At 38.4% G+C, this 26695-nt stretch overlaps 1 protein-coding gene across 2 annotated transcripts in view; it reads right to left on the bottom strand.

The window, feature by feature from the left end:
- The window catches only part of TRIM24 (tripartite motif containing 24), a 128637-nt gene that overhangs the window by 13686 nt on the left and 88256 nt on the right, over nucleotides 1-26695 (bottom strand). Inside the window, exons 7-10 of one of the 2 annotated variants that reach the window (XM_019452889.2) lie at nucleotides 25663-25809; nucleotides 17443-17560; nucleotides 14624-14790; nucleotides 9342-9515 (exon numbers count right to left, since the gene is read on the bottom strand). In XM_019452889.2, the coding sequence (XP_019308434.2) occupies nucleotides 9342-9515; nucleotides 14624-14790; nucleotides 17443-17560; nucleotides 25663-25809 (606 nt within the window). Of the gene's footprint in view, nucleotides 1-9341; nucleotides 9516-14521; nucleotides 14791-17442; nucleotides 17561-25662; nucleotides 25810-26695 lie in introns of both variants that reach the window. The other variant, XM_019452888.2, reaches the window with a different exon arrangement.

Here is a 26695-nt window from a genome sequence, read left to right as displayed (position 1 = left end):
ACATGTCCTACTAATCTCTGTTCCTTTGTTACAAAACAAAGTAGAAGACACATTCTGCTATCTGAATTCAACTATAATTTGAATGGAAAGCAAGGAGGGACAGGTATGTATAATTTTCATTAATCCTGTCCAAAAATAAAAAATAAAAAGCAGATATATATCTATATATCTATATCTATATCTATATCTATATATCTATATCTATATCTATATCTATATCTATATCTATATCTATATCTATATCTATCTAACCAGAAAACAGTTGGCATGTATCAGAAAACCACAACATCCAATCCTGAAAAGCTAACACATAGGGGGTGGGCGGGAACATAAGCACATAGCAACTTCAAGGTAAAGATGGAGGGCTAAAAAGATATATTTTCTTCTGTCCCCACCTGAGACACTTGAAACTAAATAACAGTTTGCACATATTGCAGAACCCCTAAGAGCTTGGAAATTAAAAGCATGAGAGGTAAAGCTGGGGCTGAAAACAGGATGATCTGCTGAGAGTTTGTTTGAAAAGCACCGAGGCTCATGTTCCTTTCCCACTTTACTGTAGTTACCCCAAGATAATACAGACTTCCTGCATTTCCACAGATGAAGGCTGGGAGTTTATTCCCTAAAATAGAGAAAACTGTGTTTTTGGATTGAAGGGCACCAGGTTCACCTGAAGGCAGAGACGTACTGCCCTGAAAATGAAGATTATGAAGCCACACTGACACTGAATGCTGAGCTTCCCTCCCCCACCCCCAACTCTGCCACTGGCCCCCACCAATCTGCTTACCCAAGCTGGCTTCAAGGTGCAGCCAGGCCCTGAATTTTAGGCAGACGACAGAAAGATGCTTTGGGAACTGGACCAGTCTAAGAAGTACAACTTAAAGATTGTGATACTAAGAATTCTCCCAATAAATCTACCTCGTAGCCTTAAAACTAGAGTGAAACCTCAAACATCAAACATTAGCTCTAGACCCAGGCTTGCGGGATTTTTTTTTAACACTCATTTCTTATATACGAATAGGTAATTAAACATAAACAACTGAGGAAACTCTTATCATTTATGTTAAAGGCTGAGATAAACACACTAAGATAATACCAAAATACTAGGAATGAGAAGAGATGAACCATGCTGCTCTCCACAATTTACTTCAAAGCCTATGAAAAAATAAGACTTGACTGATATATGGAAGAATAAATGGCTATATGATTAGTAAGTGAGAAGGCAAATGGAACAATTAGTCCCCAACACAACTCTTGAAGCTGTTGTGTTTGAAAATTTTTGTAATAAAATATAGGGGAAAAGGAAAGCAACTGAGGTATCTCAGGACTATACAAGGGAGAAAATATCCCCAAATACAACAATATATGGACTACATTATACAGAGTGATAGTGTGACAGGCATTCCAATTTTGAAAAATCTAATTTGTATTCCTCACTGAAAACACTGTATAAAGAAACCTGTGAATGTCATCTTTACCACCTACCTACCCCTCACGTCCATCCATCTCTCCCTGTGCCCTCTGCCAACTTCCCTCCTCCAGAATAATCATAGTTATGGACGATGTATATCTTTCCAGGGTTTATTTTTTTTAAAAAACCCCTCCCCACCCCCCACCCCCCACACAACCAGAAAAATGAGATAATACCCTACAAAAATTCTATGTTTTTTTTTCCATATAACATCATCTATAGATTACTGCATTTTCTCAATTGCGGAACATATTCCCCTGTGCAAGTGTACTATAATTTGTTAATTTAATCTGTTGATTAAATTTATTATCTATATTATCTCCTAGTTTATTCATTTATTCATTCATGTTTAGATTTTTGACCAGGAAACATTTTAAATATATATATTTTTAATGTTTATTTTTGAGACAGAGACAGAGTGTGAGCGGGGTAGGGGCAGAGAGACACACACAGAATTTGAAGCAGGCTCCAGGCTCTGAGCTGTCAGTACAGAGCCCTATGTGGGGCTCAAACTCACAAGCAAGGAGATCATGCCCCCGAGGCGAAGTCAGAAGCTCAACCAATTGAGACACCCAGGCGCCTGGGACCAGGAAACATTTTTTTTTTTCCAATATATGAAATTTATTGTCAAATTGGTTTCCACACAACACCCAGTGCTCATCCTAAAAGGTGCCCTCCTCAATACCCATCACCCACCCTCTCCTCCCTCCCACCGCCCATCAACCCTCAGTTTGTTCTCAGTTTTTAAGAGTCTCTTATGCCTTTGGCTCCCTCCCTCTCTAACCTCTTTTTTTTTTTCCTTCCCCTCCCCCATGGGTTTCTGTTAAGTTTCTCAGGATCCACATAAGAGTGAAAACATATGGTATCTGTCTTTCTCTGTATGGCTTATTTCACATAGCATAACACTCTCCAGTTCCATCCACGTTGCTACAAAGAGCCATATTTCATTCTTTCTCATTGCCACATAGTATTCCATTGTGTATATAAACCACATCTTCTTTATCCATTCGTCAGTTGATGGACATTTAGGCTCTTTCCATAATTTGGCTATTGTTGAGAGTGCTGCTATAAACATTGGGGTACAAGTGCCCCTATGCATCAGTATTCCTGTATCCCTTGGGTAAATTCCTAGCAGTGCTCCTGCTGGGTCATAGGGTAGGTCTATTTTTAATTTTTTGAGGAACCTCCACACTGTTTTCCAGAGCAGCTGCACCAGTTTGCATTCCCACCAGCAGTGCAAGAGGGTTCCTGTTTCTCCACATCCTCTCCAGCATCTATAGTCTCCTGATTTGTTCATTTTGGCCACTCTGACTGGCGTGAGATCTGAGTGTGGTTTTGATTTGTATTTCCCTGATGAGGAGCGACGTTGAGCATCTTTTCATGTGCCTGTTGGCCATCCGGATGTCTTCTTTAGAGAAGTGTCTATTCATGTTTTCTGCCCATTTCTTCATGGATTGTTTTTCGGGTGTGGAGTTTGGCGAGCTCTTTATAGATTTTGGATACTAGCCCTTTGTATGATATGTCATTTGCAAATACCTTTTCCCATTCTGTTGGTTGCCTTTTAGTTTTGGTGACTGTTTCCTTTGCTGTGCAGAAGCTTTTTATCTTCATAAGGTCCCAGTGGTTCATTTTTGCTTTTAATTCCCTTGCCTTTGGGGATGTGTCAAGTAAGAAATTGCTACGGCTGAGGTCAAAGAGGTCTTTTCCTGCTTTCTCCTCTAGGGTTTTGATGGTTTCCTGTCTCACATTCAGGTCCTTTATCCATTTTGAGTTTATTTTTGTGAATGGTGTGAGAAAGTGGTCTAGTTTCAACCTTCTGCATGTTGCTGTCCAGTTCTCCCAGCACCATTTGTTAAAGAGACTGTCTTTTTTCCATTGGATGTTCTTTCCTGCTTTGTCAAAGATTAGTTGGCCACACGTTTGTGGCTCTAGTTCTGGGGTTTCTATTCTATTCCATTGGTCTATGTGTCTGTTTTTGTGCCAATACCATGCTGTCTTGATGATGACAGCTTTGTAGTAGAGGCTAAAGTCTGGGATTGTGATGCCTCCTGCTTTGGTCTTCTTCAAAATTACTTTGGCTATTCGGGGCCTTTTGTGTTCCACATGCATTTTAGGATTGCTTGTTCTAGCTTTGAGAAGAATGCTGGTGCAATTTTGATTGATATTGCATTGAATATGTAGATAGCTTTGGGTAGTATTGACATTTTGACAATATTTATTCTTCCAACCCATGAGCATGGAATGTTTTTCCATTTCTTTATGTCTTCTTCAACTTCCTTCATAAGCTTTCTATAGTTTTCAGCATACAGATCTTTTACATCTTTGGTTAGATTTATTCCTAGGTATTTTATGCTTCTTGGTGCAATTGTGAATGGGATCAGTTTCTTTATTTGTCTTTCTGTTGCTTCATTATTAGTGTATAAGAATGCAACTGATTTCTGTACATTGATTTTGTATCCTGCGACTTTGCTGAATTCATGTTTCAGTTCTAGCAGACTTTTGGTGGAGTCTATCGGGTTTTCCATGTATAATATCATGTCATCTTCAAAAAGTGAAAGCTTGACTTCCTCTTTGCCAATTTTGATGCCTTTGATTTCCTTTTGTTGTCTGATTGCTGATGCTAGAACTTCCAACACTATGTTAAACAACAGCGGTGAGAGTGGACATCCCTGTCGTGTTCCTGATCTTAGGGAAAAAGCTCTCAGTTTTTCCCCATTGAGGATGATGTTAGCTGTGGGCTTTTCATAAATGGCTTTTATGATGTTTAAGTATGTTCCTTCTATCCCGACTTTCTCAAGGGTTTTTATTAAAAAGGATGCTGAATTTTGTCAAAGGCCTTTTCTGCATCGATTGACAGGATCATACGGTTCTTTTCTTTTCTTTTCTTTTATTAATGTGATGTATCATGTTGATTGATTTGTGAATGTTGAACCAGCCCTGCATCCCAGGGATGAATCCCGCTTGATCATGGTGAATAATTTTTTTTATATGCTGTTGAATTTGATTTGCTAGTATCTTGTTGAGAATTTTTGCATCCATATTCATCAGGGATATTGGCCTGTAGTTCTCTTTTTTTACTGGGTCTCTGTCTGGTTTAGGAATCAAAGTAATACTGGCTTCATTGAATGAGTCTGGAAGTTTTCCTTCCCTTTCTATTTTTTGGAATGGCTTGAGAAGGATAGGTATTATCTCTGCTTTAAACGTCTGGTAGAACTCCCCTGGGAAGCCATCTGGTCCTGGACTCTTATTTGTTGGGAGATTTTTGATAACTGATTCAATTTCCTCGCTGCTTATAGGTCTGTTCAAGCTTTCTATTTCCTCTTGATTGAGTTTTGGAAGTGTGTGGTTGTTTAGGAATTTGTCCATTTCTTCCAAGTTTTCCAGTTTGTTGGCATATAATTTATCATAGTATTCCCTGATAATTGCTTGTATTTCTGAGGGATTGGTTGTAATAATTCCATTTTCATTCATGATTTTATCTATTTGGGTCATCTCTCTTTTGTTTTTGAGAAGCCTGGCTAGGGGTTTATCAATTTTGTTTGTATTTTCAAAAAACCAACTCTTGGTTTCATTGATCTGCTCTAATGTTTTTTTTTTTTTTTTTTTTTTTTTTTTTTTTTAGATCCTATATTGTTTATTTCTGCTCTGATCTTTATTATTTCTCTTCTTCTGCTGGGTTTAGGCTGTCTTTGCTGTTCTGCTTCTATTTCCTTTAGGTGTGCTGTTAGAGTTTGTATTTGGGATTTTTCTTGTTTCTTGAGATAGGCCTGGATTGCAATGTATTTTCCTCTCAGAACTGCCTTCGCTGCATCCCAAAGCGTTTGGATTGTTGTATTTTCATTTTCGTTTGTTTCTACATATTTTTTAATTTCTTCCCTAATTGCCTGGTTGACCCATTCATTCTTTAGTAGGGTGTTCTTTAACCTCCATGCCTTTGGAGGTTTTCCAGACTTTTTCCTGTGGTTGATTTCAAGCTTCATAGCATTGTGGTCTGAAAGTATGCATGGTATGATCTCAATTCTTGTATACTTATGACGGGCTGTTTTGTGACCTAGTATGTGATCTATCTTGGAGAATGTTCCATGTGTACTCAAGAAGAAAGTATATTCTGTTGCTTTGGGATGCAGAGTTCTAAATATATCTGTCAAGTCCATCTGATCCAACGTATCATTCAGGGCCCTTGTTTCTTATTGACCGTGTGTCTAGATGATCTATCCATTGTTCTAAGTGGGGTATTAAAGTCCCCTGCAATTACCACATTCTTATCAATAAGGTTGCTTATGTTTGTGAGTAATTGTTTTATATATTTGGGGGCTTCTGTATTCGATGCATAGACATTTATTATTGTTAGCTCTTCCTGATGGATAGACCCTGTAATTATTATATAATGCCCTTCTTCATCTCTTGTTACAGCCTTTAATTTAACGTCTAGTTTGTCTGATATAAGTATGGCTACTCCAGCTCTCTTTTGACTTCCAGTAGCATGATAAATAGTTCTCCATCCCCTCACTTTCAATCTGAAGGTGTCCTCAGATCTAAAATGAGTCTCTTGTAGTCAGCAAATAGATGGGTCTTGTTTTTTTTTTATCCATTCTGATACCTATGTCTTTTTGTTGGCGCATTTAGTCCGTTTATGTTCAGTGTTATTATAGAAAGATATGGGTTTAGAGTCATTGTCATGTCTGTAGGTTTCATGCTTGTAGCGGTGTCTCTGGTACTTTGTCTCACAGGATCCCCCTGAGGATCTCTTGTAGGCCTGGTTTAGTGGTGATGAATTCCTTCAGTTTTTGTTTGTTTGGGAAGACCTTTATCTCTCCTTCTATTCTAAATGACAGATTTGCTGGATAAAGGACTCTCGGCTGCCTATTTTTTTTTCTGTTCATCACATTGAAGATTTCTTGCCATTCCTTTCCAGCCTGCCAAGTTTCAGTAGAGAGATCAGTCACGAGTCTTATAGGTCTCCCTTTATATGTGAGGGCACGTTTATCTCTAGCTGCTTTCAGAATTTTCTCTCTATCCTTGTATTTTGCCAGTTTCACTATGATAACGTTGTGCAGAAGATCGATTCAAGTTATGTCTGAAGGGAGTTCTCTGTGCCTCTTGGATTTCAATGCCTTTTTCCTTCCCCAGATCAGGGAAGTTCTCAGCTATTATTTCTTCAAGTACACCTTCAGCACCTTTCCCTCTCTCTTCCTCCTCTGGAATACCAATTATGCATATATTATTTCTCTTTAGTGCATCACTTAGTTCTCTAATTTTCCCCTCATACTCCTGGATTTTTTTATCTCTCTTTTTCACAGCTTCTTCTTTTTCCATAATTTTATCTCCTAGTTCACCGATTCTCTCCTCTGCCTCTTCAATCCGAGCTGTGGTCGTCTCCATTTTATTTTGCAGCTCATTTATAGCATTTTTTAGCTCCTCCAGGCTGTTCCTTAGTCCCTTGATCTCTGTAGCAATAGAGTCTCTGCTGTCCTCTATACTGTTTTCAAGCCCAGCGATTAATTTTACGACTATTATTCTAAATTCACTTTCCGTTATATTGTTTAAATCGTTTTTGATCAGTTCGTTAGCTGTTGCTATTTCCTGGAGATTCTTTTTGAGGGGAATTCTTCCATTTTGTCATTTTGGATAGTCCCTGGAATGGTGCGGGACTGCAGGGCACTTCCCCTGTGCTGTCTTGAATAACATGCGTTGGTGGGTGGGGCCACAGTCAGACCTGATGTCTGCCCCCAGCCCACCGCTGGGGCCACAGTCAGACTGGTGTGTACCTCCTCTTCCCCTCTCCTAGGGGCAGGATTCACTATGGGGTGGCGTGGCCCATCTGGGCTACTTGCACACTGCCAGGCTTGTGGTGCTGGGGGTCTGGCGTATTAGCTGGGGTGGGTAGGCAAGGTGCACAGGGCGGGAGGGGCAGGCTCAGTTTGCTTTTCCTTTGGTGATCCGATTCAGGAGGGGCCCTGCAGCATCGGGAGTGAGTCAGACCCGCTGCTGGAGGGACGGATCCACAGAAGCACAGCCTTGGGTGTTTGCGCAGTGCAAGCAAGTTCCCTGACAGGAACTGCTTCCCTTTGGGATTTTGGCTGGGGGATGGGCAAGGGAGATGGCGTTGGCGAGCGCCTTTGTTCCCCGCCAAGCTGAGCTCTGTCATCTGGGGTTCAACAACTCTCCCTCCTGTTGTCCTCCAGCCCTCCTGCTCTCCGAGCAGAGCTGTTAGCTTATAACCTTCCAGATGTTAAGTCCCGCTTGCTGTCAGAACACACTCCGTCCGGCCCCTCTGCTTTTGCAAGCCAGACTTGGGGGCTCTGCTTTGCCGGCGGGCTGCCCCTGGCTCCCTCCCGCTGGTCCGTGTAGCACACACTGCCTCTCCACCTTTCCTACCCTCTTCCGTGGGCCTCTTGTCTGCACTTGGCTCCAGAGAATCCGTTCTGCTAGTCTTCTGGTGGTTTCCTGGGTTATTCAGGCAGGTGTAGGTGGAATCTAAGTGATCAGCAGGAGGTGGTGAGCCCAGCGTCCTCCTACAGCATCATCTTCCCTAACCTCTTCTCCAGGAAACATTTTAAAAACATCCTTAGAGTGTATATCTACACATTAAAAATGACAACTGGAGAAGAGGGGCAGGGCGCCTGGTAGCTCAGTTGGTTAAGCGTCCGACTTCGGCTCAGGTCATGATCTCATGGTTCGTGGGTCAAGCCCCACATCAGGGTCTGTGCTGACAGCTCAGAGCCTGGAGCCTGCTTCAGATTCTGTGTCTCCCTCTCTCTCTGCCCCTCCCCTCCTTGCTCTCTGTCCATCTCTCTTTCAAGAATAAAAAAACATTAAAAAAAAAAAAAAAACAAACAACTGGGGAAGAGGGAAGGTACACGTTTGTGCACACAGAATGTGCTAGGTGCTTCTGTACACATTAGCAGTCTCAGCACAACTCTGCAAGGGATTCAATATATAGCTGGGGCAAATGACATTTAAAAGATTAAACTTGCACAAGGTCACAAAACTCTTAGGAAAGTAAACAGGACTTAAGGCTACAATGCAGCTTGGGTCCTTTTCACCTCTCTCTACCAATGAAGCAGAGAAAGAAATGACTTATTTAAAAGCGTTTTTATTAAAATATTATGAAAATTCTGTGCTATTAAAGCAAAGCTAAACTAATTATAACCACACACAAACACACAGCACATGTACTTTTTGAATAGAATTTTCACATCATTTGATTAAACGAATGTCAGAGAATTATAGAAACCACATCATATTCCTTATTTTGGTCTTGGCAAAAATATGAAACTGAAATCAGCCTACAAGTATTAAGCTGGAAACAGTGTTGACACAAGTGCTTGAAGACAGAGAACTTTGATAAATATAACAAAAGAGTGTCTTATCTAGAAAATATTTTAACCTGAAGACCTTAAGAATATAAATATTAAATCCTATTGGATTTAATATAGAACCTTAAAACATTCAATTTCATCAGATGTATAGGTACTCCATATTAAAACTATCAGTTTCTTTCTAAGTCTCCTTCAAACAATTTAAAGATTTCTCTTTTGCAGAATATAACCTGTATTTGTTAGAATTCTTCTGTCTTAGTAAATGTAATGAACTCAGCTAAAAGCTGCACCTATGAGTATTGCCAAAAGTCATACCTACGACTCACTGATTATTCTGGGCCTTTAATCCAACTTAAGTGGATTTCTCTTGTTAATTATAAATCAGGACCCATTCTCTTAGCTTTGTCTCTATGTCTGTAATAAACTTGGTAACTCACATTTATTAAAAACAAAAAAACTTGCTCTTCATAACCATTGCTTTATTTATAAATTCAACATGATCTGAAAGCAGAGAAGCAGAACAAGAAGCTGAAGAGAGTAAATATATATACCTGTTTTATAGCTTGTTGAGCCAAAAAAGCCATCTGTAGCGGGTTGGGCTTTATTGCTTGTCGCGGCATGTTCTGGTTCGGTGGGTATCTCAGCTGTTGAGGATGTGGAGGAAGAACTGGTCCATTGGGTTTGGGGCTGTGATTTTGGAAATTTATCAAACGTGGAGGGGGTTGCTGGAAAAAAGAAATTAAACCATTTTAGTGACGGTCATCTCCTGAAAGACAAATTACAGAGAAGTCTGTAACTTTCAAAGAAAGACAGCAACTCTGTCACAGACGAACAACTTATTAATACTACAACAAGGGTGTGGGGGAAGGAGGCAGCCTTCCAGAATGTGTAAAGCTATGTGAAAAGGGGTTTCATTAGGAAAGAGCCGTGGGACAGGGGTTTCCAACTTTAAGTAGGTTATAATAGGACTGGATGTAGGCCATGTTAGGAAGTAGGGAAAATTTGTGTTAAGTATCCTTCTAAGTCCCTGATTTGCCCTCTTCAGACATCCTAAAATAATATGGTGGTTGAATACTAATCGCTAACATTTACTGAGCAGTCGTTACATGCCAGGCACTGCTTTCAGAGATTTCTGTGAGAGAACTCATTTAATCTTCACAACACTCTTATGAGGTAGGGACTCTTTATTTTACAGAAAAGGAAATCAGGGTATAGAGAATTTAAATAACCTATCCAAGATTAACAAAGTTAGTAAAAGATGAAGCTGGAACTTGAACTTAAGCACTCTAGCTCCAAACTCTTAACTGACAAATCATGAATAGTGAAAACTGTTAATATTTGAAAACTGGGACACCTGGGTGGCTCAGTCAGTTAAGGGTCCAACTTTGGCTCAGGTCATGATCTCACGTTTTGTGGGTGCGAGCCCCGTGTCGGGCTCTGTGCTGACCGCTCAGAGCCTAGAGCCTGCTTCAGATTCTATGTCTCTCTCTCTCTCTCTCTCTCTCTCTCTCACTCTCTCTCTCTCTGTCTCCCTGCCCCTCCCTTGCTCACACTCTGTCTCTCTCTAAAATAAACATTAAAAAAAAAAAAAAAAAGGAATTAGTGAGTTTTAGATCTGAGGTCAAACCATATGCCATGCATTGTGATTACCATTTTACATGTGTTACTTCATTATGTCATTTGTAAAATGAGGACACCGAACATTAGAAAGCTTACGTAGCTTGAAAAAGGTCACATGGCTAGTGAAAGGTGGTGCTAGAGCTTTGATCCAAATCTAGTCTGCCTCATCATTACCAAAATGCGTTCTGGTATTTAGCTGGGGGTTGATTAAGGTACAGATGAGAGGATGAAATTTCCCTAAAAGAAAATAGATTTCAAGTGGAAACCCTCCAAGGACAACACTAGTTGGTTACAGGACAGGGCAAGGGCTGGGAAGACAAGCCTACTTTGTGCATAAATGCTAGCCTTGGAAATTGAGATCTGTGTTCTAGAAAAAGGTAACCTTATATGCCAGTCTTTGTTTCATCATGAACCAATCCTACAGTTGGCAACTTATTGCGAAGCAAATACTTATTTTTTAGGCGCTCTAAACTGTGAAGGAAGACAGCTATAAAGTGTAGCCCTGCCTTCTTTTTTAGCTTTTACTCTCTCATTTTTTTGAATTTACTCTCCTTGTATGGGTAAACTGCTTCTCTCTCCCCTGTCTTACAAATTAGTTGGCACTGGGTTCACCCTCAGTAACTCTCAAGAGTAGCCAGCAATTACACACCCAAGAAAAACAGATTTAGATACTGTTTCAACACCAAGGGAAATTCTGTGGGTGAAGAAGAGAAAAATATTAGAGAAAATATCAGAACTGTACAGAAGCATACGCCTGAAGCCATAGCAATTCTTTCTAATTCTTAAAGTTTTGTAGGGGCGCCTGGGTGGCTCAGTCGGTTAAGCGGCCGACTTCGGCTCAGGTCATGATCTCGTGGTCCGTGAGTTTGAGCCCCGTGTCGGGCTCTGGGCTGGCAGCTCAGAGCCTGGAGCCTGTTTCAGATTCTGTGTCTCCCTCTCTCTCTGCCCCTCCCCTGTTCATGCTCTGTCTCTCTCTGTCTCAAAAATAAATAAACGTTAAAAAAAAATTAAAAAAAAAAAAATGTTTTGTGACTTGAAGGGTTTTATCTCAGAGAATCGCAAACAGAAAACAGTTGGGCGATTACAGTGGAAATAGTACAAAACTTCTAAATTTAACTAAGAGATAATTTTTTATAAAGTGGAAAAGCACCTAAAATGGTCCTTAAGGAGAATAAAGGTAATCCTCGAAGTCCTTTGCTGCCCTACTCTCACAGTCCCAGCAAGAATGAGGTTTATATATTGATACAGTCAAGAAATGACACTTGATGTCAGAGTAATGTACCCTGTGAGAAATCAGTGTGGGAATGGATGTCGACCGTACCATCAAGGAGCTCACAGTTTGGTAAGACGTGAGGGGTTTTTCCCCCCTCTCCTAAACAGTTACAGTTGACTGCATTAGACAGGGAAGGCAACTTCGAAGAATAAGATTAGGAACTAGTTCTGAGCATAAAAGAAAAAGCAAAACCAGTGGTACTTTAATTAAATGGGATCACCTAATTTGCAAGAAAGATACAGAAGGAAAAAACAGAACAGAGAAATAATTGAGCACTTTAGCAAACTAACGTATAATCATCGTTAGCCTCATCTGCACTCTAAGTACCTTCATTATTATAGGGTTTGACTGTATTCTAGGTCAGTAGTTCCCAACTGTGCATAACCATGAAGGATAGCAGATGTCCTTCTAACTCTTCAGGAAAATGAATGTTTACATATGAATGAGAGCATCTCCACAGCAATAAATCTGACTCAGGAGTAAGAGCCATTGCTGTGAATTATGTATTCAATAACATACGTGACCATACTCAACAAACTGTGATCTGTCCACTGGAGTATAAAAAGATATACTGTATATTGCTAAATAAACAGAGATACACAGTCTATCAAGTTTGTACCACTTGGTCATAGAAGTGTGTATCCTATGTCTGTATCACCCAACTCTTTAACCACACAGATTATGTGGTTAATATTCAGAGGAAGAAGAAATAAGGAACTCTCATGCAAGCAATTTTTTAGAAGTAGTCCTTCAAATTTACCTGGGTCCTACAGACAGATGCAGAGTACGATCTGAACATGTCCACAAAGCCAGAGGCACACACGCACCTCCTCTTAGGCAGACATTTCCCTACGCTTTACATGTAAATAAACTGGTAGAAAACGAAGTCTACAGCTGAGCAGGGCAAGCTTATGGAGGAGGAGAAACTGATGACTGAAAAATATATGAGTATTTGACAGAGAACACATAAAAATGAGGGGTGAGAAGACAGAAAAACAACAGTGTGTGAGGTAATGACCAAAAGATACGAAGGTTATCTTATTTCTAAGTGGGAAAATTAGGTCACATAATAGAGATTGTGCATTATATAGATTATACAGCAGTAAATCCTAGAGAGGAAAAATAAGATCAAATGCAAATTTGAGATACGTAGGCTAAATAAAGGCTCAGAGGTCACTTCTGTTTTGTCGCTGCTTAAATAATGAGTGACCAAGTCACACAGTATCTACTAACTGCTCAGTTCCTCACTTCTTAGTGAAAAGATAATTAACACAAATAATGGATTTATCCTTTTTTTTTTCCTTTAATAAACTATTAAATAAAAATCACTTTTCTATCTCCCACTTAAGATAAATATTAATCATGCAAATGCTTAGCACTAAGCGCTCAACCCTCTTCTCTTCACATTTATCTTTAGAAATATTTTGGTACTCTTTGAAGTCTACCTGCAATATGTCGCTCTGCAGAGATAATGACAAAATTACTCCGTTTTCTTAAAATTCCAACTCTACCAGTTGAAACTCTTGGTATCTACAGTGCACAACTCTCTTCTCACAGAGCACTCACCAAAGACTTCTTAAATTCTTTGTTAATTACTTCTGTGAACATGTGGGTTAAAGTAAAGTTCTAGAGGAATAATCAATTTGGCATATTAAGTTAGGCATTTTAATATACCCCTGGATTTGACAAGCCTTCTTAATCAAATTATTAGAAAGCCATAAACCTCAAATAAATCAACTCAGGCCTTCACAGAAGCAATTTAACAAAATCACGATCTACATATGCCTACAACTTTCTTCAGGGTTGAAATAAGAGCCCTATGAAGACCAATTTTATGTTTTGCAAAATTGCTACAAAAAAATTATCATGCCATTTAAAATTGCCTTTTCATGAAGAACCACATTATATATTCCTCTTAGTGCTTGTAAAATACTAGTAAAAAGTTTTTTCTCTGATTAACTGGCATTTTTCCTTTTTACCAAATAATATAGATATTATGCCTGTTTCTCATTTTCTTGGGTTGAGAAAAAATTCTGAGCTAAGTCTTGTTCTCAAGTAGTTCTTCACACTTTGATACTTATTAAACCATGTTCTACTTCATTTGTGTCATTACTGTTTCATTACTTCAAATGCTTCTCAGAAATAGGAAGAGTACATATTAATAAATGTAACTGTCAATAACAATTTGTATGATTTGATTAGACCTTATATTCCTTAGTAAACTTATTACGTATGCCCAGATCTAACTTGAGCAGGACGGTTACACTACTTAACAGAGTGCATAAACTTCTTATCTTGAAAAACTGACTTAAAAGTAAATGGAATACTTCATATCTAGTAAGAATAAGAATGGTTCATGGAGTATCTGCTCAGAAATAAAGTTTGAAAAAGGTAGTTTTCTAAGGAACCATTCCACCCCAGTTTTCTATTTGACCCTAGTTTCTAGGATGCAGTGTGGTTTTTCTAAAACACTGCATCCCCACAAAGAACAGAAAACTGAAGTATTAGTCATTCTGAAGCACTAATACAGGAATTATGAGTTACAGATTTATAAATTTCCTCATCAGTCATAGGCATGGGTTATTTAGGAATGCAATCATTTATCCTGTTATAATTTGAAGAGTAGATGAAAACAGATGTACCAGCTAAATAAACCATTAATTCCTTTTTGAGAAGGACTAAAAACTAGAAGCTAAATCAAGGATACTTAATGTGATAAATTTTTAACAATTCATATATGTAAATCACAAATGACAGATGTCTTGGTTATTTTAAGAGATGTTGAATACAATTGTACTATCATTATCTAAGTTAGGACAGGCCTGCTTCCAAATTTACCTGATGAGAGATGGAAGGTTGCTGGATGGGCCCCTGCATTCTAGGGTTTGGTAAACCCACAGGTGCTGGCCTCCGTTGCACCTGTTGCCTCTGAGCCATTACCTGTTGCTGCATATGCTGGAGTCGTAATTGAGCTAGGCTGATCTGTGTTGGAAACTTGGATAACTGGTTTGAAGATAAACCACCTGGTGGCTGTGAATTCTGTTCCACGACAGGATTCTGCTTAGGCATTTGTGGCTGACTCTCTTTATCTTCAATTACTAAAGAACCTAATTAAAGAGAAAAAGTTAAGTTCTAAAGTTTTTCTGAAAGTGAAATAGCATATTTCATAAGGCTCTTTTTGCTGAACTTCAAATTGCCAAGAAACTTTTTCATCTCAGGAACGCTTTACACTCTTAGAAATCAAAGGTCACAAAGAGCTTTTGTTTACGTAAGTTCTATCTATCAAATTTTCACATTTTAGAAACTATTAAAAACATTTTTTAGTTATTAACTCATTTAAAAATAACAAGCCCACAGTAACACATTTTTATGAAAAAATAACTTCACAAAAATTAATGAAGATTTACATTGTTTTAAGTTTTAAAAATCTTCACGTCTGGCCTAAGAGCTGAACTCTCCAATTTGTTTCTGTATTGTCTGTCATTATATGTTGTTTGGGTTGAAATTTATGAAGAAAATCCAGCCACACATAGACATGTAGTTGGGAAAAGTCCCATAAAGGAGTCTCATACAATATTTTGAGAACTGCTCTTGTATATCAAAATAAAACAAGTCAATCTGACGTTGGTTCTAAAAATCCCACAATGTATTTGATTCTTTAGAATGAACAATTTGTAATCTCTCAAGTTCCTTATACCTTCACGGCTCATACTACGTCAGCTCTCTGACAGAGAATACTGTGGCTCACAACTACACTTTTAGAATTTAAAGGTGCCTCTAGTAGGTCTGATTACAGCATAAGGCAAAGCTTGACTTCTTCAACAGACTCAATTTCTGATTTATTAAGCATAAACATCCTAAAAAAATATGGTCATCATTCATTAAATACTCACTGCATGTTAGGTAATGTGATAGTAGGTCTATGTATATTCTTGATGAAGTCCTTTTTATAGATAAGGGATCTAAGGCTCAGAGAGATTGAGTAAATTACCCAAACTCACCGAGACATTAATTGAATGTTGACATAGATCAATATTTTCCCTATGTACTCTTCTAGAAGACATTTCTCAGAAGCCACGGATAACACCAAGTCTGGGAAACTTGAATCCTTCTTAGAATATTTAAAATGTAAATCTCATTGTAAATGGTAATTTACACAGCTGTAAGTGATGGCTCTGACAAGTCTTACCGTAAAGGATATTGTTTAACCTTATTATAGGAATTTCACAAATAGGAGATGCTGTTTTTATTTTGTTTTTGCTGATGCAGACATACCTAAAACTATATACATTTATGTATATAGTTACACATTTTACTTATGTCTACATCACGAGGTTTATGCTGTAAGTTATATGCTTGTAATTACATGTATTTCTATACTTGTGTAGATATATAACTTGTGATTCATAACTTCTGTATAGCTGAATCTGTGGTGGTTTGGTGAGGTAGGTAAGAGATAGTTACTTAGAAACACACTTTGTATTAAGATGCTTTTTAGTAAGACAGGTCAGAGTGTGTGTGATTCCAGCTGCCTGCTACCTATCAATAAATACATTGCTGCATGCACTTCAAAACTGAGCTACAGGGGTTAACTTATCACTATCCTTTTTGTTCTTTTGTATGGATGCGATCTGTGTAAGCTTATTGCTTCCTTTCTTGATGTGTTAAGAGAGCACTGGCTCTCTCCAGCCATTTCTTCCTTTCCTACCTAGAATCGAGCTGAGGGTATGAGAGACCAAACATCTTTGACGATTTTGAAACATAGTCTGTGAGCCCAAAAAACTGTCATCAAAGGGAATATACTGATGGCTGATAAAGAATGTACAGGGAATTCTTAAATTTCTGTTTCTATAGTTTCCATGTGAGAAATTAAGAAGAAAGGCAAAAAGTGAAGACTTTTTCTACTATTTGAGTTCCTAATCTTACCAAAATGACAGTCTCCCTCTGTGATAATTTGGTGGGCTCTAATACTAAAAACTGGGGCACTTTTCTGTGTGCATGTTACGTTTCAATTAGGAAGTTTAAAAATACAGTTATTGCAGGGCGCCTGGGTGGCTCAGTGAGTTGAGCGACTGACTTCGGTTCAGGTCATGATCTCACAGCTCATGAGTTCGAGCCCCGTGTCGGGCTCTGTGCTGACAGCTCGGAGCCTGGAGCCTGCTTCGGCTTCTGTGTCTCCCTCTCTCTCTCTGCCCCTCCCCCCCTCGCGTTCTGTCTCTGTCTCTCTCAAAAATAAATAAACATTAAAAAACAACGTAAAAAAAATATACAGTTATTATATAAAAGGTGGAATAAAAGATGAGAAGTCTTCCCTAGCAAGATCAAGCAAATGAACCTTTAGGTGCTCCATGACTGGGTATAAGAAGTAAACCAATATGAGAAATACTATTTTAACAGAACACATTCCACATAACAAAAATCCTGTATCAATGGCAGTTATGAGTCAAAAGTTTTATTACCCCATTGTGATAAATCTATAGTTAACAGTAAAAGCAATATTCTATGGAAAAAAGAACTTCTAAATTCCCAAGTCTAGACATCCTGTGAGTCAATATTAAGGATGTTTCATATTATCCATTTATTTACATATGTGTATTTATACTCAGGCATGTGTTACACAGATACACACGTTAATAAAATACTGGCAAAAATTCCATGTCTTTAAAATAAGGTAATAAAAACACTTTGATAGCATTATCATAATCATTAAGAGCTCCAGAAACAAATGGCACTTTGAGGAAACGGACATAATGGCCTACCTAAATTGATAATATTTTGAGCCCAGAAACTAGGATCACAGTGAAACTGGATGGTATTGTTGGTCACTGGGGAAGCATCACACCTTGCTCGAAGGAGGTGCCGTAACCGGTATGTAATCTAGGAGAAAGGAGAGACAACTAAACATCAGTATCTTTCATCAGGCAAATAATTTATTAAGTTCCCAGGGAATACACAAAAAAAGTCATTTCTGGTATGTATGCTGATACAAAACAGCTAATCATACAGAAGCTATAAAATATGGATACACAACATGGTTTTCTTTTTAAAACGTTAAGTTTTGAGGTATAATTTAGTTACCTATACTGTTGAATACAAAACTGAAAAGTATCTTCAAGTGATACGTTAAAGTGAGTTTTTTCGAATTAATAAAAGGTTAGAGAAGCACCAACTAAATATCTGTAAAATAAACCTTAACATATTTTGCTCTTTTATTATACTTATGCTTTTAAAGAAAGTTTCAGGATTTGGATTAAGGGGCTAATGAGTTATGGAAAATACAGATTAATCTCTGCTCAGGAGATGTAAGTACAGCTCACATCTAGGCTGCTAGTGGGATGGCTCCCCTTGCTCCTATGTTTTGAATCTCATGTCATTACACCACACCACCCACCTCCTTCCACCCTGTAGTCCTCCGTGAACACTTGGACCTTCTCTCTCAGCCCTTGAAGAATTTAGCTCCTGGCTCACTATTACCATCTCCAACATTACTCATCATAATTCTTAATGATTTTAATATCCAACCAGCTGATCCTTCTTTCTAGCTCACTTCCTCTGGTGCCCAGGTACCCATTATCCTATAAACCTTAAAGGCCCTATAAGCCTTTGCTCTTATAATTTTTCCATGTCCTTCAATCTCACATTACCATTATCCTTACCCAGCTTAAACCCCAGGGTCAAGCACCATAATCATCTCCTTGCATATACCCTCAATACCTGTTTTTCTCACATACTCCATCAAATATACTCCCATCTCTCTCCTCAACCTTTGTCACCAAACAAAACAAAACAAGCAACCCTGGTTAAGTCCAGCTTTTGCCTAAATATAGCTGGACTAATAAAGGGAATGATCACTTCAAACACATGACAATTTACTTCCGGTTATGCCCCTAAGGGTGACTGGCTAGCATGTGACATTCTTCTGGTACTTTACTTCCCTACTCTCCTAAGTAACTGTTCAACTTTTCTTCTCAAATCTCTAGCACCCTTCCTCCCCCATTGTCAATCTCAGCTGATGATTTTGCTTACAATTTTACTGAGAAAGCAGGAACAATCAGGGACCTTCTACAAATTCCCACCACTTGTGAGTATTAGTGCTCCCTCCAGTTGCAATGCTTCTAGAGCAGTCCTTCCACTTGTGCAACAGCACCCAACCCTTCTTGCCTACTCACAGACACTGCTCAGCAACTTTCTTCCCTCTCCTGTATCACCTAGGCTTCCCTTTTACTGGATCACTCCCATCGACAGAGAAATGTTTTAACTTTTCCCAGCTAAAAACAAAACTCTTGGCTCTTTTTCTCTTGCCATCACTGCCCCGTTTTCCTGCTTTTTACAGCACACTCTTAAAAAACTCATCTATTTTTACTGTGCCCTGTTCCTCTCCTCCCATTCTTTTCTGAAACCACTCCTTCACTTGGCTTTCAGCATACTATACCCTCATGGTTTTATCTTTATTTTACCAGCTGCTACTTTTGGGGGCCACTGAGAACAGGTTTGGGCTCCAACGCACCATCGAAGCCTCTACTGTTGGTTCTTTCAACTGAGCCCCAGGGCTCAGTCTTTCAACTGTTCTCATTTCTCCTCTACCCACAGTTTCAGTGATCTCATATGGTTTCATAGTTTAAATGACTTCTTAATTTATATCTCAAGTCTAGATCTCTCTTTTGAACTTGCATTTCCAACTAGTTACTCAACATCTCCACCTGGTTGTCTAATAGGCACCTCAAATTTAATCTGCTTAAAAGGGAATTTGTGATCTTTCTACACAAGTCTACTTGTCCTATAATCTTAGCCTTGTCCATTACTGTCAACACTATTTTTCCTACAGCTTAGTCCTTGGTTCCTTTCTTTTTCTCATGCCCTACATTCAACCTGTTAGCAAAATCCTACTGGTTCTAGCCTTAAGATATGGATAACCCTACCCATTTTCCCATCAACTCTATTATTTATTATTATTATTATTATTATTATTATTATTTTAGTTTATTTATTTTGAGAGGGAGAGACAAGAGGAGAGGCGAGGCAGAAAGAAAGAGAGAGAGAGAGAGACAGAGAGAATATGAATCCTAAGCAGACTCCACACTGTCAGTGCAGAACCGGATGCGGGGCTCAAACCCAAGAACCGTGAGATAATGACCTGAGCTGAAATCAAGAGTCGGATGCTTAAGTGACTGAGCCACCCAGGCACCCCTCTCATCACCTCTATTAATTCTCCTGCTATCACTTTGCAAAAGTTATCTTACTGCAGTAAGTAAGGCTCTAACTGGTCTCCCTTATATCTCCCTTGCCCTCAACTACCTATAGTCTGCTCTCAATAGCTACAGTGATTGTTAAAATATAAATCATATTCTGTCTTCCTTCTCAAGTCCCTCTCTCCAGCAGTTCCTCATCTGAGATTAAAAACCAAAGTCCTCATAATGAACTACAAGGCTTGTGCTATCTGACTGCACTGCTTCTCTGACCTTACTCATACTACTTTCTGATCCTTCACTCTGTTCCAGCCCCTCACGCCTCTTTGTGTCCATATCACAAAAACCACCACCTCCATCTTTGTATCTGCTGTGTGCTTCGCCAGAACAGACTTCCCCCAAATATCTGCAGGAATTGCTTCTTCGCTTTTCTTTAGTATTTGCTCAAATATCACCCTCTTTAAATAGACCAACTTATCTTACACTACCACCTGCACTCCAGTGTTCCCAGACTCCCTTCCTTAATTTAATATTCTCTAGAGCACTTAATATATACCAGGTAATAGTTATATATTTTACTTATGTTGGTGCTGTCTCTCTCCACTAAATGTGACTCTTAAAGGGCAAAGATTTTATTTTGTTCTCTGTTCTGCTGCCTGATATATATAGCAGGTATTCAGTAAATAATTGTTGAATACATAATTTGCTTTAGTTGCTAAATTATTTTCAATAGCTCTAATAAATTGTGAGTAAAAAACCATCAAACTATTTTGGGACTAAGTAGAATACATGGCACAGTGTGTAGCTAACAGCACTCAACACAATGCTCTTCTCCCTAAGTTTTTGTCTTAATTTTTTGTGTCCTCTAACAGTTCTCACCGTAAAAGATGTTCCTACAAAGCCGACCAAAACAATCATTCCAAGAACTTTCCTTTGTAAATATACTCCTATTTTATCATTTCCAAAAATTTGTTCATTTTGAAATAATTTTTAAATTGTAGAAAAGTGAAAAGAACCCTTCACCCAGATTTCCCAACGGCTGCTGTATTAACACACTTCTTCCAGTGCCTCCCCAACTGCTTTTGCACATACACTATTGCTACTAGTCTTTTTCTGAACCTTTGACAGCAAGTTGCAGACATGAGGTTCTGTCTACCCTAAACACTCTGGCGAGTGCACCTTAAAACAAAGATTGTCTAACATAAAGAGCAAATTCCAAATTCCGAAACCAAGTCTGACAACACTGCCATCCAATCCAAAGACCTCATTCAAATGTCAACTCTGCCCACAGTGTCGCTTGCTAGGATACTGTCAAGGAATGCAGGTTGCATTTGGATGCCATGTCCCTTCAGTTCCTTAGGCTTTCCCTGTCATTTATGTCCTTGATGGCTTTCAAGAGTTCAAGAACTTATATTCTAGAAGAGCGCCTTCAACCTGGGTCTGAGTGCAGTTCCTCTTGATCAGACTTAGTAAAAGCATCCTTGTCAGGAATCCCACACTAATGATAATATAATGTGCACTTCTTAGCACATGAGATCAGGAAGCTCAGGATGGCAGCCTGTCCCACCACAAGTGCTGATATGAATCTTCGTCGCCTGACAATTTTGCTCCCCAGTTTCCCCACCTTGAATTCACTCGATTTCCCCCTTTGTAAACACTTAGTATTTTGCAAAGAGGTATTGTAGCATTACACTGAAATCCTGTTCTATCAATTCTCTACCCAGCAGATTAGCATACACTGATGACTCCTTCTTAATTACCACTACGACAGTGACCATATGTACTATCCTTTCTACGTTTATTGATTTACACTGTGACATAAAATTTTCTTTATCATTTAGATAAAATGGTTAAATCAGAAATGCGAACACTTTCTTAAAAGAAAATCAGCTCTAATAAAAGGGAACTGTGAGGTCAATACTTGGATATACTTTTTTCTCCCCTTGAGATACTATGCTGTAGATGAGAAGCCAGAAGACGCAATTTATTTACAACTCAGATAGCTAGTATCTATTTACTATTAATTTGTACCAAGGTCTAAAAGTAGTATCAAACTTGGCCAAACTCTGTTCCTTAAGTAACATTTTTTCCTGATGTATTTTACTGTCATTCAATGTAAAATACAAGAGCTCTTTCACTGTCAAATTATTTTATTACCCATCTAAAATGTAAACCTTGTCAAAACTCCTGACGCATGTTTTAGTTATTTCTGAGAAGTGATAAGGCATGACTGGTATAGAGGGTAATGGTTCATTAAATATACACACTTGTTAATCTCTTCAGATGTATCTGAACTTAAATGAACTCAGGTTTTACACTGAAACCTTAGCTACTGTTCAAAAAGCAACAGACAAAACATTTTTTTTAAATATGAAAGGTATCAAAACAGCTTTCAAGATAGCAATACTATATACTGTCTCCTTTCTAATGAAGTTAAAATAAACTTAAAGAAGAAATTTAGTATTTGATTTTCCAATCCTATAAAAATGAACAGGCGGTTTTGTCTATACTTAGAGCTTCTGAAAGAAGACATTATCTTGTACCTGATTTTTTTTACCATCAATCTTTCGTTGAATTCCTATGCATCAAGCACTGAGTAACACAAAATTCCTACTTTAAGAAGTGTAGAGTCTAATGAGATTCATAGAAACATATGCAAATATAATAGCAGATAAAAATCAGTAATAGTATGATGGACATATGCACAAAGGGTGTGTAAACACAAGAAAGAGAAACCCAATCCAGTCTTGGTCATGAAAGGCTGACAAGTGGAAAGGAAGACCAATCTAATCTGAAGTAGGTAGTCTTTAAAAAGATGGACATTATTCAGGAGCAAGAAGAGGCAGGAAAGGGTACCAGTACTCAGGCAAGAAAGAATCATATCCTGTGAGCACCAAAGATTAGAAATAAGGAGATGGCAATGAGGCATTCAGGAATACACAAAGAAGGTCACTGAAGATTAATTAGATGGGAGAAGGGAAAAAAGGAGAAAAGAATTCCTTTTTACTACTTATAACTTAATAGTTTCCTAATTGCTAGTATTATAGAAATATTTACGGAGAGTAAAAAGAATGATCGTGTTTTACTCTCCTGGCCTTTCTTCTGTCAACGTTGCTTGCCTTCCTTCTAAATAATAAAGGATAAATTCAGTGTTAGCAGGTTGACAGAAGAGTTCTGAGGAAATACTGTGAAACTGTTTCAAAATATGTTTAATACTAGACTTCTGGAAAGATTTTGCTCTTCCATTGATTTTTGTCTTTTCTTGACCACAGTTCCTATAGCAAAAAGTGAACTAAGAATTGCAAGCCAAGCTTGAAATTTCAGGCCTGCAAGGCATTTCTTCTTATTTTTTTAAGCACATGAAAGCCATCATTTAAAGGATAACTTGAGTAAACACGGCTACATGTACCATGCAGAAAAACTATGAGGAACGGAGTTATAGTATATAGTAATTTTCAAATTTTTTGAGGTTGGAGATCCTTATAAGTGTTTACAAATAAGTATAAGCCTCAGCTCAGTGTGCATTGCAGGCCAATTATTTTATTAGCTACATACATTTGCGACTCAAGGGCCACTTGGGTTCCACAGACTTTTAAAAATCAGAAAAGAAATGATTTGGCAAATCTAGTAATACTGGTTCCTTGTAATTTGCTGTACCCATTTTCTCCTATATAATGTCAACAACATTCTTCCTTTCTCCTATGTCACGAGATCATTGTGCTGAGTAAGTAATCCCATCTGTTTTTATTGTTTTCTCTTATTATAATTGCAAATAAAATCATAAAATAAAATCAGAGAAATTTTTAGACAGAGATTTACTAAGTATCTGACTGTATGAATAATATGCTTTCTTACACAATACCGTAATATTCAATATCCATAACTTTTCACTCATAATTGAAAAAAGAATTGTCTCATTTTCTATTTTTATTCTCTTTCTGTTGGACATTCAGAAGAATATCCAGGAAAACAGAAAAGATACGTACTATCTAGAAGCTATTTTTCAAAAGACCAATAAAGCAATTGGAAGAAAGAAAGAAAAAAAGAAAGAAGTCAAGAAAAAATGTATCATTGAAATATTAAGAAAGAAAAAAAGTCCAAGAGTTGAATACAATTCATGATTAGGAATAGTTTTAGAAATAGTTATAAATCAATTTTTTTTAACAAGTCTTCAACTCAATATTTGAACCTAGTTTATAAAAGTTTATCCAGAAGTACATTTCCTTATTTCAAAACGGTCAGAGAAAAATTTTGCTACTTGACTCTAAGAACAGGTGAACAGAAAACTGATTTGGATGTCCTAATTTGATTTCAAAGGGTAACTCTCTGAGTAATCTTTTTGTTTAAAAAAAAAAAAATTTTTTTATGTTTATTCATTTCCTGTGAGAGATAGAGTGCAAGCGGGGGAGGGGCACAGAGACAGGCTCTAGGCTCCGAGCTGTTGGCACAAAGCCCCACATGGGGCTCGAACTCACCAAAATGGGAGATCGTGACTTGAGCTGAAGTTGGACGCTTAACTGACTGCACCACCCAGGTGCCCCGAATATATTTTTTAAGTGTCTTTTTAATTTTTTTTATGTTTTATTTTTTCTTATTTTTGAGAGAGAGAGAGACAGAGTACGAGTGGGGGAGAGAGAGTTAGAGACAGAGGGAGACAAACAATCTGAGGCAGGCTCCAGGCTCTGAGCTGTCAGCACAGAGCCTGACGGGGGCCTTGAACCCACAAACTGTGAGACGGCGACTTGAGCTCAAGTTGTAGATGTTTAATTCACTGAGCCACCCAGGCGCCCCATTTTTTTTAATGTTTATTTATTTTTGAGAGAGAGAAACAGAGAGTGCGTGCACAGGGGAGAGACAGAGGGAGGGGGAGAGAGGATCCAAAGTGGGCTCTGTGCTGATGGCAACAAGTCCAATGCAAGGCTTGAACTCATGAACCTCAAGATTATGACCTGAGCCCAAGTCAGATGCTCAACCTACTGAGCCACCCATGCGCCCCATTGTGAAATCTTTAATAAAATGAAGGTAAGGCAGCAATTTTTAAGAATGCAGACCAGTGGCACCAGCATCTCCTGGGAGCTTGTAAGAAATACAGAATCTAGCTCTACTCCACAACCATTAATCCAGAATCCTCAGGTGATTACTAGTGTGCAGTGATGAAATATTTTCAGTAGCAAGGTTCTAGACTACTACCACAATTGTTCATCATGACACAGCCACTTTCTTTACCAAATGGGGTTGAGATATCCAGCACCATTTATGGCCGCCAGAGTGATCAACGTGCTGCCGACGAGAGGAACACAGCTTCTAAGCTCAGTGTCCAAGACGGAATTCTGGTTGATACCTCTGTGTGACCTTACAAATGTCACTTAACTTTGTGCCTTCATCATCCATACAAAAAAGATGGATAGGTATACCTATCTTATAAAAATGATGCCTAAGCTTAAGTGAACTATTACATAGAAAATTCTTAGAATTAGCGCCTGGCACACTATAGGTGAGCAGGAAATATTTATTATTATCATTACTGTTAGTGTTAAGTTCGACTGCCACTGAGAGAAAACCTGGCAAAGAACCAGACAGGAAGGACAGTGGTGGATTAGAATACACCTAAACCATGGCAGTTAAATATACTTTTCAAAACCAAAATATTCTGATCACTTAAAATTAGAGATAGGTAAGGGCACTTAAGTACAAATAGACTAATGAACATTTCTGAATTTTAAGTATTCCAGTGACGCCCATCATTTCTCTGCTTTTTGATGGTATGTTCCATGCCATACTTAGCTATCTTACCAGTCGCTTGCTATAAAGTAATGCTGTGCTGCTGCCACTGGAAACTGCCCATTTAGAAAAATGCATGACATGTTCCAATTGTTTAGAAAGTCCGGCCACTTCCTGTTGTTGTTGCATAAGTTTCATGCGATGGTCCTTTGCAAGGCTCTGAAAAGAAGAAAATTCAAAATTAGTCCCGCATATAACATATTTTAATGGTCATTTTCAGATTACCAAATTAGAATAACTGTCACCTCTGAGAAGCCAAGTGATAGAAACTTGAATTTTCATAAGAAATATTCTTAGTGTTTTTCCTCTTAATATAAAAGGATCAGTCTCGCTGCCACAAAAACTGTGCCCCCAACAACGCAGCTTCTGCTGTTGCCACCACCGTCTCTGCACCCTCTACCCTCCACACCAGGCCCTTGGTCTAGTTTTACATACTCTGGAATTTAGGTTGGTGTTCATGCATCTTCCAATATTCAAAAAGGGGTGAAAACCATGGATTGGCTATGATACAGTCAGTCAATGCCTATTAAATTCAACACTCATAAATAAAATTCAATACTTATAAATAAAATTCAATACCCAAAATTAAAACTCAATACCCACAAATACAATACAATAAAAATAAAAAACAATCTAATAAAGTTATCAGATCACATGTTGTGCAATCACATGATTTCACGTTTTAGGCATTCTAGTGCTGATTGCAACCAGTTTTGTGCCCAGTCACACCATGTGGTAGACAACACTTAAACTTTTTGTGTGTGTTGTTTTTTGAGAGAGAGACAGAGGTGGGCAGGGGGAGAGGGGGAGAGAGAGGGAGAGAGGGACGAAGGGTGCACACACACAAGGGAGGGGCAGAGAGACAGAAAGAATCCCAAGCAGACTCCATGTGCAGCACAGAGCTGATGTAGGGCTCGATCTCACAAACCGGGACATCATGACCTGAGTGGAAATCAAGAGGTGGACCCTTAACTGACTGAGCCACCCAGGCACTACTTTATCTTCATTTTTTGAAAAACTCTCCAAGAGATTCTGATTTACAGCG

This window comes from Panthera pardus, unplaced genomic scaffold (genome assembly GCF_024362965.1).
Source record: "Panthera pardus isolate Hobbes unplaced genomic scaffold, ASM2436296v1 HiC_scaffold_8, whole genome shotgun sequence".
NCBI lineage: Eukaryota > Metazoa > Chordata > Mammalia > Carnivora > Felidae > Panthera > Panthera pardus.
The sequence above is the reverse complement of the archived record's forward strand: the minus strand, read 5'-3'. Positions and strand labels throughout refer to the sequence as shown.